This window comes from Physeter macrocephalus, chromosome 13 (assembly GCF_002837175.3).
Source record: "Physeter macrocephalus isolate SW-GA chromosome 13, ASM283717v5, whole genome shotgun sequence".
Taxonomy (NCBI): domain Eukaryota; kingdom Metazoa; phylum Chordata; class Mammalia; order Artiodactyla; family Physeteridae; genus Physeter; species Physeter macrocephalus.
The window spans coordinates 2,998,129-3,013,256 of record NC_041226.1 but is presented as its reverse complement, the minus strand read 5'-3'; the positions used below and the strand labels follow the sequence as shown (position 1 = coordinate 3,013,256).

The following is a 15,128-nucleotide window of genomic DNA, read 5'->3' as shown; positions in this document are numbered from 1 at the left end:
GGTTTATCAAAGTGTCTTGGAAAGTAGAGGTCAGGGTATTAAGAATACGTGTCACATACATAGATGCTGTCATTTTGGTTGGTGCTGAGTGTGAGTAATTCTGAGGCCGCTCACATGTCTGTGTGCTTGTGTGGCCTTAAGGGCTCAGCACGTGACTCCTGGCCTAACCCAGCTGTCCCCAAGGCTGATAGGCTCTACTGCAAACTCAGATTGCCTGAAATGGACATATTTGCCCCTTTCCAGACTAGTTTGTTATGAATACTTCTCTTTACCAATAATGCCACTATTCTCTGAGTCACCCAAGTACAATTTTGGAGTCAGTTTGCATTTTTTCCATTCTCAGTGCTCTCATAGCTCAGTGACCAAGTTCTTGGATTGTTTCTGTAGGGCTTCACTTGCATCTGTCTGCATCCCCAAGACGACTCACCTTGATCCTTATCACCAAATACCTCGGCCATCCTAAAAGCCATTGTCTTCCTACATCTATTATAAGTAACAGTGATTAAGCATTTGCTCTTTAAATCACATGCTTCTCATCAGATCTTCATAACAGCTTTGAGGCTAGTACTACTACTATTCCTGTTTCATGGGTGAAGACGCTGAGGCACCTAGAGGTCATGTGATTTCCCCAAGGTCACAGAGCTTGTAGGTGGAGGAGGCTATTACATAAGCCAGGCCGACTCCAGGGCCTGCCCAGCTGCCCTGCCTGCAGGCCTTCTGGCGGTCAGTCTAACCTGTCTGTGACCATTGGAGTACTTTCCTTAAAGCGCTGATTCAGTTGTTACTCTCCCACCCAGAGCCTACCAGTGCCTTCCCATTGCCTATTGAAAGAGTATAAATGGCAATTAATACATAGAATCCCCAGCTCTCCCGGCCCCTACCCCCGTGTTACTCATGGCACTGCCCTCCCTGCTCTGGTCCTCTGTCCCCTCTGGGTTTGCCTGTCTGAAATCCCCATTAAGCCTTCATCTTTAGGCCATGGTGTCTGCAAAGCTGTTCTCAACCCCCCAGGTGGAATTTTGTATTCATCCGAACTCACATTTTACTTATTTCACACATATGGCATTTATCTTTAGGTTGTTATTACTGCATTGCTTATCTAAATCACAGGCCTCTCAAGGACAGGGAGTGTGGGTTCCCTTTTTTCATGCACAGGAGTTTTAGACTCAATAAAATAATGACTGTGTGAGAATTATAATGATGCTGACGAACATTAATCAGGTTCGGTATTTTCAGGAGGAAGTTTGCTATTAGAGAATCTGGGAGAATAGTTTTATTATTTTGTAGAATCTTCATGAAAGATGTTTTTGAAACTTTATTAAAAAGTAGCATGTCAGGTCAAGGTCAGCCTCACCAGCACTGACTTTGCTGCTTTCATCTAACGTGTATTCTTAATAGGACAGCTGCCCCTCCTAGCAGGTAACTCCCTGCGAGCCCACCACAGTGAAGATGCAGTAACGTAAACCTGCTGAACTCCCGTGTTGTCACTTCAGTGTCTGTTGTCAGAGGTGCTCCACCAGGACAGGGGGCAAGGGAGACAGAGCACATTTTAAGAGAGCTTGAAATGAAGCCACTAACACAACCTACAAACCGTAAAGGCCTACGTTCTTTCTGTATTCTTTCCAGGTTATTCCTTACTTACATTTTAGGGTCTCATGAGTACAATTAAAAATTAAAGGAAGTGTGTTCTTCAGCAGTCATTTAATAAATGCAACAATTTCATAGCATTCTTAGAGCTCCGAGTACTGCATGTTTAATTATGTCCAAATGATGAAATGATATACTTAGCCGACTGTTGGTGAAGTCGGGAAATAAACAGTTTTTACTTTTCCAGGGATTGTAACAGGTGGTAAACTCCTTGAAATAACTAATTTTATCACTTTTTAAATTTTTTTAAAAGTCAAAACTTTGAGGAAAGTTTTTGGAACTATAGTATAATTACCAGATGTCTTCTTTTTTGTTATTCCACTGGTCACCATTAGGGGGTGACAAATGGCCATATCAGAAACAAAATAGGCAAAGAGAAGTCTGGATGATAAAGATGTAGGAGCATCTGAAAACTTATTTTTCCTATGAAGTTTGAATTTTCTGTATTGAAATTTTTTGTTATTAAAATACACTAAGTTTTTTCCAGCAGCTTATTAAGGGTACACCTACATCATACATAGTTATCTTTTAAAAAATACTAGGGCTACCTAATCATCTTTTAGGGTCATGGCGTAGTTTAGAACCTGTTAATAGCTGTCGACCCCCTTGCCGGGAAGTTTGCCTGTGATTTCACCTGAAGCCCGTCCTGAGCCCAGGTCTGGATGCCTGTCTAGTTTTCCTGTAACAAGTGCCTGAAAATTCACCCCTTGTCCCCAGGGGGACCTGACCAGTTATGTGGACCTCAGTTTTAAGTTTCATCCCAAACATTTGTGGCACCCCTTTGATGGCACAGGTTTTCTCAGGAGATGGTGTCCTAGAGGTGTGACTGACGAGAAAACCCACCCCATTCTGTCACCGTCACTGACGGCCTGAGGGCTGACGGTGCCAGCCGTGGGGCTGGGGGACGTGGTCCTGCCCCAGCAGCCCCGACTGCAGCCCTCCTCACCTCTCTGCTGCTGTCCTGCTGTAGCCCCGCAAGTGGGTGCCCGGCAGGGCTTCGGAAGTGCTCCTTCGCTGCATGCAGCGAAGGACTGCGTTAATTATACCTTCCTTCCCCTGCCCTTGTATCTGGTCTTCAAGACTGAGAATATTTTCTAATCTGCCCTTCAAATACTTCATGTTCTTAGTCTTAAAATACTTCTAAGTATCATATCAAATAGATTCAACTACTCCCTGGCTCACGTAACTAAGAGGTTTTCAGGGCCAGGGGGCGACCTGTACTCTCCAGTGTTGTTAATCTCACAGATGCGCCGTGTAACCCAGACTTTGACTAGAACTCTGGAAGTTACGTACGTCCTAAAGCCTAGAAGCACTAAAAAACCGTACGGATAACGTTTTGGTCAGGATATTAAATATCTATCAAAAGTAGAGTTAACATTTGTAGTACATTACTGTGTATTAAACATTTATGATACAAATTATATTCAGTATTCGTTTTATCACTTAATATATGTAGTATCTTATTAAATTATAATTCAGCTATATATGTTGATTTGCTGTCTTCATAGATCAGCTATTAAGTTAGTTGTGAAATATTACTTAAATAACTTTTATTACTGCCCCCACGTACAGCGTAAAAGAGCGGTGGACCTGAACGTTAAGATCTTGGATCTGAGCAGCGCGTTTCTCATGGGAACCCACTTTCCCAGCAAGATTGAGAAGCATCTCCTGCCGGAACACATTTGGCATCACTTCGAGCTGGCCGGGGGCCACGTGCTGGTGGATGGTCTGCGTGCAGAAGCGCCGGATGACTTGGTACGTGTGCTCCATCCTCCGTGCGTTTGGTCCCCGTACCGGGGCCACGTCTCTTGTGACCCCCCAATTCGGTGATAAGACAGTCACACCTTTCAAAATACGTTAGTGTCGCTGAGTGCTAAAAATTGAGCTGGGGGTTATTAATTCTGTAAATGCTTTGAATAATGAAAATGGTTTGATCACTCCTGTGTCGTAAAGGGCTCCTCATGTTCAAAGTCTGGCCATTCTAGGGGCTCAGACTTTAATGCAGGTGGTTTTCACGTCACCCGGTTAAAGGTGCTTCATGGCACGTGTGTTGGCTACAATTTGTGCCACGCTGCCCCATAGTAGAGAACCCAGTCGAGTATGATGTGTCTCCCACACCAGTGATGAATCCAGAAGCTTTATTCACCTTGTGGGGACCATTATTCTAAAGCGTTGCTCGCCTGCAGAACAAAGTGGGGGAGGTAGCCTATAGTATTATGGTGTAGGACTTGGTACCGTGTATGGATGCCCTTTACCTTTCACTTTCTAAACATAGGTGCGAGAAGCCGCTTATAAAATTTTCCTCTATCCCAATGCCGGTCAACTGAAATGTTTAGAGGAGCTGCTCAGCAACAGAGATCTTCTGGCAAAGTTAGTGGGGTATTCTACGTATTCCCACAGAGCTCTCCAAGGAACAATGGCTAAAAATCCAGGTAAGCCTGTTTATCCAACTTTAAGGACAAAGTAGGGTTTTTATGAGGCTGAACTTATGATTTTAAATCGCTATAAATGACTGTTGCGTTTTTCATGTAGTCCGAGGCCAGTCGCCGAGACTTCCGCTTCTTTATTAGGAAGAATGTGTTCTGCCCAAGCTGTGTATCTTATGTACACATTGAGAGCAGGTCATACTCACAGTTTCACCGATGTTGATTCTCTTTGTTTTCGTTTAACGCAGCTGGTTTCTGTGCTGAGCCTAACCGGGTCGGTCAGGGTTAGTGTCAGACAGAATATTCCCGCTGAAGTCAAGGTGCAGGGTAGGCCGGGTCCTGTCAGAACCCCGCTTTCAGAGCGGAGAGGGCTGCTCCGCCGAGTGGTGCTGGGGCGGGCGTCGGGGAGAGCCGCTCCCGGGTGTGCTCCCTGCCGTTCTCTCTCATTCATGATGTGTAAGGGAGAGTGGTTTGCAGTGGAAACGATACAGATGTGTATAGCATATCTTTCAACGGTGTGTAGCAAACTACAGTTACGTTTAGACACTGAGTCCAGGGTGGGGTGGCCTCGATGGTGGGGCTGTTCAGACCCAGGTGTATTTCAGGGGTTGGGTTTGCATGCTTCGGTGACGGGCTGAGCGGGAGGAACGGATGGCCGTGGACACCCGGGGTCTCTGGCCGCGCGTCGGGACAGACGTGCCGGCCGCAGGGTCGGGGGACACTGGGAGGGGCTCTGCGGGAAGGGTCTCCCTTGGCTCTGTGCTGTCTCTGTCCCTCCCGTGTTCCCTGCAGTGTCCGTAGCTCCTCGGGGGTTTTCTTGGACCCACCCCGCCTTGTTTCTTCCTCTCTCGTGCACGCCGTCCCCTCGGCCTGGCCTCGCTCCCGCCGGTCTGCCGTGGGCACGTCTCCCTCACTCGAGGCCTGCTTGCTGCCTGCCTGTCTGTCTGTCAAAATCCTCTCCAGGGTGTCAGTGCTGGGCCCCCGCCGCCCCCTCCACGAAGCCTGCTAAAACGTTTCCACGTCCCTTGGACCCCTTCGTCCTTGAACTCTTGGGACACTTAAATTTGCGTTCTATACTTTAGCTCCCAAACAGGTGTTCTGTCCCCTCGGGTGCTTTTCTGTAGTCACTGTTGTCACCTCGTTGTCATAATGATGTCTTATTATTTTATACTCTACGTAATAGTTACATAGTGCCTACTCTGGCCATTGTTTCCTTTCATTCCTCTATAGCCGTGTGAGATAGACGGTTGTACCCACTTCACGGCTGAGGGAGCGAGGGTCGGGTTGATTGCTGAGAAGTGGCAGAGTCAGGCCCAAACCCGGGCTCTCGATTCCTGCTCCTCCGTAGGCCACCTGAGACCACGTGCCCCTTTTCTGTGTCACCTGCATCGGCTCCTTCAGTTCATTGGTTCGGCAGATATGCACTAAGCGCCCGTGTGTGCCAGATGTTATTCTAGGCGCTGGAGATAAATCCGAGTAGAACGGATGGGAAAATCCCTGCTTGTGTACAGGTGACAGAGGAAAACAGAAAAGCAGGGGAAGAGTGCGGTGTGTTCCCGGCTCCTGCAGGTTGTGGAGAAAGTGGTACAGGGAAGCGGGGACTGCGCGTGTCAGGAGGTGTGCGGCCTCGCACGGTCCGCGAAGGCTCGTGAACGAGGCTGTGAGCGGAGGGTCCAGATGGGGGCCCAGCTGTGAGGACGTGGGGAGGAGCAGGGGAGCCGGCGGGGCGGGGGGTGGTCCCAGGTGAAGGAGGCTCGTCCTTGGGGGAGGTGGGTTTGAGCCGGGACTTCAGTGGTCACGGCCCCGCCGAGGGGGCTGAGAACTGCTACAGGGAGGGGCACCCGGAGGTGCTTTGCAGTGGCCACAGTGAGGGACGCGGCTGCTCCAGGCCGACGGCGGCTGTGCACGTGGTGAGATGTCACGTTTGGGGCGTGTGGCACGCGAAGGGAGAGCCAGGCCTTGGACGTGAGCCACCGGGAAGACAGTTCCTGCTGACGGGGGCGGGGCAGGAGCGCGGTGGGTCTGAGCTAGGTGTGAGATGCGGGTGGGTCAGTGCAGGTGGAAACACTGATGGACAGCAAGGCACACACACACGCCGGGACGAGACTGGTCTGCTGGCCTGGACGCCGGGGGCGGCCGGGGCCCGGGGAAGGTGGGGGACTGAGCCCCGGCTTGAGTGACGTGCAGTGGAGGTCACCGGCCCCGCAGTAGCGAGCGCCCAGGGTGATGGCCAGCAGATCCACAGCTCACAAGGCGGTTAGCGTGGAAAAGTCTTGGAGCTGGACTCTGTGCACATCGTGTGTCGAGTGTGACCTGTGTCCTCGAGGGATTTAACGTTTGGTTGGGGAGCTTGGACGTATACGTATAAAGATAAACCTTAATACAGGTCAGTGTCTTTTTAGTTCCAAATGCATAGAATATGGAAAACAATGCCCTAGGATTTTAGGAGCGCAGGAAGTGTGCAGATGCTTAGATGGTTGTTGCAGGTTTCACACGGGAAGTGAAACTGGAGGTGGGCAGTGAGGGACAGGGGGCTGTCGACAGGGGGGGAGGGAGGTGGAGGGGAACAGGTTAGGGTGGACCCCACGTGACAGGTGCGTCAGGGGGTCATCTTCCAGCGAGGCATGCGTTTGCCCTCAGACCGTTTCAAACTCATTCCTTTTTATCGAATACTACGACGGTATTCCAGATAGATTAATTGAGGAAGATGTTTCATATGTAAGAGAGCTAGGAAAACGAAATAGGTGGAAGTTAGTGAACAGTGGTTATTTTGAAATAAAAAACACACACAGAGATATATTTGAAAACAGTTCTCTATGCTAGCTGGTTTGATATCCGGAAATAAAGACTTTATTTTAAACTAAATAACAGTTGTTTTTCTTAACACCATCTAAAACAAGGCAGCGTTTTTCAGGTTACGAGATACGGGCTGGTTCAGCACTGATGGTGGGGAGACCCCTGGGTTCCTGGTTTAGGTCCGTCCTTTCCCCAGCCTCTTATTTTACTCAGAAAAGAGATAAACTGAACAAGAAACTGAAACATATAAAAGACCATCTGGAAAATAGAAAAACTGTGTGTAGCCCACTCTCAAATACATGTGAAAGCTCTGTACACGTTAAATAGTGGCAAAAAGTGGTAAATTCAAAAAGTCACATGAAAAATTGCCTATCATGTGAAACAACAGTAAATCCACTACATTGCCTTTATGGGTTTGTACAATATAGTGACTTATGGCTGAAGTATTTTAAGTAGTAAAAACAAACAAACAAACAAAATTCCAATAGAGCCTAAATTTTTAATGTTCCAATTTTGCAATATTTTCTTTGGATACTGATCCTAAATAGATTATTCTGCTGTGTATATAAAAATAAAAATATTTACCCAGAAAAACACTGATTTTTAAAATCTGATGTTTCTAAGTTGTAGTGATTTTTATGAACAAATCAGTCTAGCTATCTCTTGAAAACTCAGAAAAAAATTAGACATGTCTGACAGACATTTTTTTCCCTTATACATACATATGAATAGATAGAAATAGATTGAAACTTTGGATTCTTTCGCTTCCCCTTAACTCTTTTTATTTTGGGGTATCATTTAAGGCTTTGATTATTACTATGTCAGTTTAATTCATTTATTTAATAAAGATCATCATCATCTAGAAATGCCTAGTGTATGTTAGCAACCCTGCTTCCCTTTGAGAATCATCACTTTAAAGGCATTGTAGTGTATGGATTTATGATCACCACATTATAATTTTAACAGGTATGTACATTTTATTTTATGTAGTTAAAGATATTTTCTTTTGGATTTTCATTTTAGAGACTGTCATGCAGTTCCTTGAGAAGCTATCTGACAAACTCTCTGAAAGGTTCGTTTCCTTATTCTACTCTTTAGAGTACATGTTATTTCGTTAGTTTTTTTTTTTAAGACTTGCTTTATAAAAAAACAATTAGTAAGTGACCTGTTAAGAATATAAGTGTTGGAATATTGCGCCAGATCTGTGCACTATTTAAGAGATCAGACGAAGAGTGAGCCCTGCTTTGAAAGTGCAGAGTCGTCCCCCGAAGGTGACAGTCTCGGACACTTGGGCCGTCCCCTCTGATGAACCAGGCAGCCGTCTGTAGGAACTCATCATTGATAGGGACTTCTTAAAATTTCCCAAACCTTTTGAAACTATGTATTTTAGCTTGTACCATCAGTTTTATCATCTGCTGGAAACGTAGTATTTCTCTTCCTTCGGCTTCAAGTGTGGGCGGCTGGTGGGGATGGTAGATGGATGTGTTTGCCCTGCTGTGTGCTTTAAGAGAGCTCTCAGCGGTCCCTCTGTTACAGCCGCCGGCCTTCTCCCTGCCCAGCCCCCTGGGCTGGCCCTCGTCCTCGGGGCCACTCTGGGAGGCTCCAGCCCCCCAGGAACCTTCAGACACCACGGCTCTAGGACGAGGCGTGGCACGTTTGTGAGAGACCGTGATCTCTCCTGTGGCACTGCCTAAAACCTCGTTTGCTACCTGACTGCACCAGCGTGTTAATTTTAGCTCCAATTTCCATTTTCTGTTATAAACTCATGCCTTAGAACACAGTCCTCTCCAACTTGGATTATATTTATAAATTCTAAAATTATCTTTCAATGCAGTGAGCTATTGTGGCTTTGATATATAATGAAGTAGTGTTGATTATGCAGTTATTTGAGACTTTATTCTACTTTGCCTTGCTGGTTGAGCATTATTATTCTTTTTCACTTGTGTGTAGCTATAGATTATATTTGGAGCAAACTTATCTTCACGTTTTTATAGCAGCATATATGGGAGTTCATTCTAACGGAAATTGCATATTCTGCAGACACTAAGCACGTGTTTGATTATTGCCCAGCTGGAGTTTTTGGTAGGGGGAAGTTACGAATAGCAATCTTAAATATAATCTATGTTAATATTCTTTTATAGGAAGTAATTTGTTAGCCTCTTTTTTAAGGTGTAGCAAAAAGCAGTGGTTTAAAGTTTACTGATTAACACTTTGCACTTCGCATGTTTCTGTTAACACTGCTAGTTTTTCCAGGCTTTTAGTACTTTCAAGGCATGTCTCTGCCAAGATGCTTTTTAAGGTAGAAATTGTAGTAATTTACTGATGTATGTATTATCATTTCTTCTAGCACATGTAAAATTTGGTTAGTACTGGCTGCATTTGCACTACAAATTACTTCTAATTTTATCACGAATATTGGAAAGTAACATAAGCAGACTAGTTTTTTTTATAATGTAATTACGAAAATTTTGTCCTAACAATGAACGATAAACCTGTTTTACAGAACTATAAAAGATTTTGAGATGATACGAGGGATGAAAATGAAACTAAATCCTCAAAATTCTGTAAGTGACCATCTTGGGATATTTTTATTATAAACAGTCTGTCAGCTGAGGTCTTTATCTTTTGACTCTTGAACTTTCTTGTGATTTGCTGAAGGTGTATATAGTCTTGTTTCTGATCCTTGGATTTGGGGAATAAAGTATTGAAATATTTGATCCAAATGTCTGAGTCTGACATTCCAGGAAATCCAGTGTTTTTGTTGGTTAGTTGCGCCCTCTCTCTCTCTCTCTCTCTCTCTCTCTCTCTCTCTCTCTCTCTGTCGCTCGCTCTCTCTCTCTCTGTCGCTCTCTCTCTCTCTCTCTCTCTGTCTCTCTCTCTCTCACACACACACACACACACACACACACACACACCCATACTGTCTGCTAACGCAACCTCTGTTAATATCTGCTCACACAAAGGTTGCCTCTGTTCTATGGAGAGTTGGCGTCTCTGTGCAAAGCACCTTTAGGGGGCTCGGGGGGGGGATGACCTGGCCGGTGGCAGCTTCAGCATCAGTGCTCACCTTGCAGTTGACACGCTTGTTTGCTAACCTGTGGAGCTCAGTTAAGTAGATCAGTGTTGACTGACAAAGTGTAACCCGTCCTGAAAACACTGAATCTTAAGATCAAATGATTACATGATCCTTCCAGTCAGACTAAGTGTCCTTAGGGCCAGAGGGTGCCCTGAAAAGGGATGAGATCCCAGGTGTTAGGACTCGGGTCCTCATCTGGCTCGGGGGTGCCACGGGATTGCTGGGGTGTCTGGGCCCTTCTCCTGTAGCTGCTGGTGGTGGTCATTCTTGGTTGCTGGTGGCTGCTGAGCAGGGTTAGAAACTCTTTACCAGCTTCCCAGATCCAACCACCATGAAATGGAGTAATTCTGTCATAGTCACTGATTTCTGGAGCAGCACGTGAGATTGTTAACTGGTAGTCAGAGCTGTATCTAGCAGAGTAACTAGGATTAGCCAAACACCCACTTTGGCTTGGTAGGTAGGTCCACTTAGGAAACTAGATCATGGATCAGAATTTAGCTTGGTGAGCACAGGAACAGAAAAGGTGAAGTGTGTTGCCAAAAGCTAATTCATTAATATGACTTGAAATTGTTCTCCCTGGACATGATTTTGTTTGTTTGTTTGTTTTTTTTTGGCTGCATTGGGTCTTCGTTGCTGCGCACGGGTTTTCTCTAGTTGCGGCGAGTGGGCTGCTCTTCGTTGCGGTGCGCGGGCTTCTCCTTGCGGTGGCTTCTCTTGTTGCGGAGCACGGGCTCTAGGCACGCGGGCTTCATTAGTTGTGGCACGCGGGCTCAGTCGTTGTGGCTCACGGGCTCTAGAGCACAGGCTCAGTAGTCGCGGCACACGGGCTTAGTTGCTCCGTGGCATGTGGGATCTTCCCGGACCAGGGCTGGAACCCGTGTCCCCTGCATTGGCAGGCGGATTCTTAACCACTGCGCCACCAGGGAAGCCCCGGACATGTTATGTAGATACTGATGCCGGCTGTTCTGAGGATGTTTGGGAAATGCCCTTTCTTCTCTCCTGAAGCCCCCGTTTTGGTGAAGGTACCACCGTTCACCCTGCTCCTCTAGCCAGACCCTGGACTAAGTCTAGACCAGGGGTTCTCAAACCGCTCCCTGGAAGGCAGCACCTGGGCACTTGGTAGAAAGGCAGGCTCTCGAGCGCCATGTGCTGTGTGTCAGTGACCCCTGCAGGTGTTCACACGCCGCCCCCGCCCATAGTGTCAGGTACCGAGGCCTGCAGCTTCTGCCTTCCTGGGAACTCTCTCCCGTCTGTGCCCATTGCCACAGCCCTGGCTGAGGTCATTCCTTCTCCCCAAGACGGCAGTGACTGGTTTTCTAGCCTTTTGTTCTGCTCCCCTCGAAGTTGTCCTGCATTCCAGCCGTTTTGCCGGGTGCCTGGCCCACGTTGGACGCGGAGAAGGTCCTGTGCACTTACTCGGAACGGGAATGAACGAATGCAGGGCCGCCAGAGGGATTTTTCTAAAACACTGATTGGGCCTTGCACTCCTCTGTTTAACATTTTCAGGTAATTATTAGATTTACCTTCCCATTTCTTGGCTTTCCCACCAAGCCCTTCGTAATCTTTCCTGGACCTCCTCCTCTTCTGCCTGGGAGCCCAGTCAGTGTTCTCTGCTCACTACTGACACCTGCGTGATGCTCGTGTGCTCTTTTCACTTACTTTTTGCTTTGCTTTCCCTTTTCCTTTATTTTTATTTATTTTTTATTGAAGTGTAGTTGATTTACCATGCTGTGCTTTCTTTTATTTTAAAATTGTAACTGACATTTATGTGCCAGCAAATGCCGTACATCTGGATTACGTGCTCCCATTCTTCACAATCCAACTCGGGCTCTGTCTCCTCCAGACGTTTCCTGCCCTCCCCTGTGATTTAACACCCTTCATGGGCTGTTTGGCGTGGTACGACGTCATAGACGTGACACACTGTTCTCTGATTGGCGGGCTGCTTGTCTTCCTGCTGCCTGGACTCTTGTCAGCTCTTGGTGCGGGGATGGTGTCTTGTCTCTGTTGCATTAGAGCCTGCGCTCTGTCTGGCAGGTAGCGGTTAGCAAGCAGTCATCTGTTGGAGGCCATGAGTGCCAGGAACTGATCACTCGGGGGCCAGGGTCCCAGGGGTGCTGTCCCTGCCCTTCAGGAGCTCATGGGCAGAAAGAAAGGAAACCTCCATGTCTTACCTTGGTTCCTTCCCTGATAAAAGTATGAGCATGGCGCGTGAGAAAGAATACCTTGTCGGCAGAGGGGAGAATATCTAAACTGAACCTTTAAGGACCTTGCTAATAAGGATGGACGCCTCGTTCTCGGAGCTCTTCTCAGTGCCAGGTGTTTTGTTTTGCAGTTGAAGTACATTTAGCAATACTGTCTGGGAGATGCTCTTGATTCATTCAACAGATAACTCTTGAGGGGCTACTGTGTACCAGGCAGAATTCAGGGGCCAAGATACAACGGGAAAATTGCAAACAAAATCCCTGCCCTCATGAAGCTTATGTTGTAGGGGAAGAAGAGAGACAGTAAACACGTGAAAAACATCAGCATTGTGCCAGTCCTGTGCTGGTAGGGACTGCGGGGGAAATAATGCGGAAAAAGCGGATGGAGGCTGTTGTCTTATAGGGGCTGGGCAGTGAAGACCCCCCCCCAGGAAGATGACACCGGAGCGGCGCTGAAGAAGTGAGGGGCTGGCGACAGCCAGGGAAGAGCCCTCTAGGCAGAGGCCGGAGGGAGGGGTCTGCCTTGCCATGGAGGAGCCCCAGGAGGCCAGCAGGGCTGGGGGAGAAGGAGAGCGGGGAAGCACTGGGGGACCCAGGCCGTCTGCCTCCCGGCCTAGCCTCTGCTCCGCTCTGTGTCTCCTGGCAGCCTGCGAGAGTGTGGTCCGCACGGCTACCCCAGCTCCCTGTCACCGTTCTGTACCAGGTGTCAAAAATGGTTGTTCTAGTGTTTCTTTATGACATATTTTCTTTGCCAAGATTAGAGTTAATTCTGCCTTAGTTACGTTCTAAATTGTTGCTCTCATTTCTGGGATCCACCCTGAGCTTCTTGCTTAGGTTTAGAAAGAACTCGAGTCTCACCTTTAGTTCCCTAATCTTACCTGCAGTATGTTTTATGGACTAATACATGGGTTACGTTTGGGGGAAAATTTCAGCGTGGCTAATTTAATCTATCAATTTTGACTTTCATTAGTTTACTTTTTAGAATGACATTTGTTTACCTTTTCTCCAAATTCTGCAATTATGCCTTATTTATACCTCTCAACTCACTGATTGCAGGTGAGTCAAAGTAAAAAGGCACATATTTCCTGCCAAGTCATGAATTTTTAGGCTTTTTATAAAACTTTCTGACATCATAACAGGTATGCATTTTATAAGTTGGCTAAATTATTGATTAAAATTGTGAAACAGTCAACAGCTTTCATAACAGTGAATTTTTCCTTTGTAGGAATTAATGCCTTGGGATCCCCCCTACTACAGTGGTGTGATTCGTGCAGAGAGGTACGTTTTTTGAGAAATACCTGTATGTGAGAAGGAGGAAAGAAATATGTATTGAGCGTTTTGCCTGCTAACTGGGCAACTGTCCCTTCACTCGGTGCCCACATTACAAACCTGCGTCCCCTCAAGCTCAGGCCCTGTGCCGCAGTGGCCAGCATCTGCCCTCAGGTCACTTATCCGGGTTGGGAAGCCCCTCCCCCAGGCCTGTAGTGGTCCCTCCCCCATAGCCCGTCCTCTGTGGCTTCTGTCATTCCTGTTGACACCTTGTGAGCTTCTCCCGCGTGGCTGGAATCCGGGCCCCTCCGCCTCTTCCTGTGGGTGCTGTCCAGGCTCTTTCTAGACTCTGAGCTGGAGGGGCTGGGACTTTGCTAGAACCCTTGTCGTGTCCCGTTTCGGGCCCAGGGTGGGTGCTCGGCAAATATTTGTTGAACCAGTAGAGGAATACGGTAGTACTTGGCATGGCAGTGTGGTTTTCTTATGTTTTCTCATTTTTATTGGAACACGTCAGCGTGTTATTGGCACATCTGGGAGGATATAAATGAAATAAGGATTTGGGAAACTTATGTTGATAGAGGGACTCCTCTGGCTTCTGTATTCCTCTGTGTCTATTAAACTGTGGCAAACTAGGAGCTATGCTTTTTTCCCTAAATATACCCTATTTCTGTCATTTTTATGTTTGCTTGTAAACCCACAAAATGTGGAGGCCTGTTCAGAGTGAACACAAAAATGTTTATGTCCCAAAGCAACTTTATATCTGCAAGAGGAATATATTTTTTAAGAATCTCAGAATCTTAGCCTTTAACAAATCCTTAACATTTTTCTCTTATGGTTCATTTTTAAGATATGCAGTTAAGATTGACTTAGGTCCTGGAAGAGAATAAAAATTTTAAGCCACTTTCTTTACTAAAGTGTGCTGGCATATATCATGATAATATACTTACTCAGTTGGTATTCAACTTCAAAGTCTTTTGGTTACCATGCATTATATTCAAGCATCAAGCAAAGGGTAGTAAGCACCTCACTAAAATTAGACGCCGCTTCTTCTAATGGTTTCTTTCGGCATTTGTCATAGAAGCAGAAACCCGTAGCTTTTCCTGTTCTTTCTGCCCCGGCAGCAGGAGGTGGCCTGAGATCAGTCAGTGTGTCCAAGAGCCGACCCACTGACGCACTGAGTTCCCATCTTTTCCCCTCTGTGACCTCTCCTTACGTATCTGTTCCCCAAACCAGTCTTACTTACAGAGCATAGGTGTCTCCTCACCTGTAGGTAATAATGCTTTGTCAGCTGGTATTTCTTATACATGTGTCCCCAATTCAGCATCAGTCGCCTTCTCTGTGACAGCCCGTAAACTGTAGTTCAGAATCTATAATAATTTGATCCTGATAAACAGTGAGTGCTTAGAATATATTATAGCTTAACATAAGATATGCTAGCAATAAGACGTTACTTCACAATTGTGTTTTATGGCTGCAAGACTTCAGATCCTGCTCTTACAGTTGCATTAAAAAAATAGCATTTCTCTCTTAAAATGCTTTCAAACACATAGCATACAGGAATGTTAAATTTTTTATTAATATGTTCCATATTTATGTAAAGTTTTTAGCTGTATTTTTGACATTGGAAAGTAATGTAAATTAGATGTCCTTGTTTCTTTCTAATTTTTGCCACTGTGATTTTTTTTTTTTTTTTTTTTTTTTTTTTTGCTGTAC

General features: G+C 46.3%; 1 protein-coding gene across 1 annotated transcript in view; it reads left to right on the top strand.

Moving 5' to 3' along the window:
* MIPEP (mitochondrial intermediate peptidase) overlaps positions 1-15,128 on the top strand; it is a 140,282-nt gene that overhangs the window by 18,143 nt on the left and 107,011 nt on the right. The window contains exons 6-10 of the mRNA XM_024125872.3: positions 3,220-3,402; positions 3,923-4,079; positions 7,893-7,941; positions 9,373-9,433; positions 13,372-13,424. Of these exons, the coding sequence (XP_023981640.1) occupies positions 3,220-3,402; positions 3,923-4,079; positions 7,893-7,941; positions 9,373-9,433; positions 13,372-13,424 (503 nt within the window). The remainder of the gene's footprint in view (positions 1-3,219; positions 3,403-3,922; positions 4,080-7,892; positions 7,942-9,372; positions 9,434-13,371; positions 13,425-15,128) is intronic.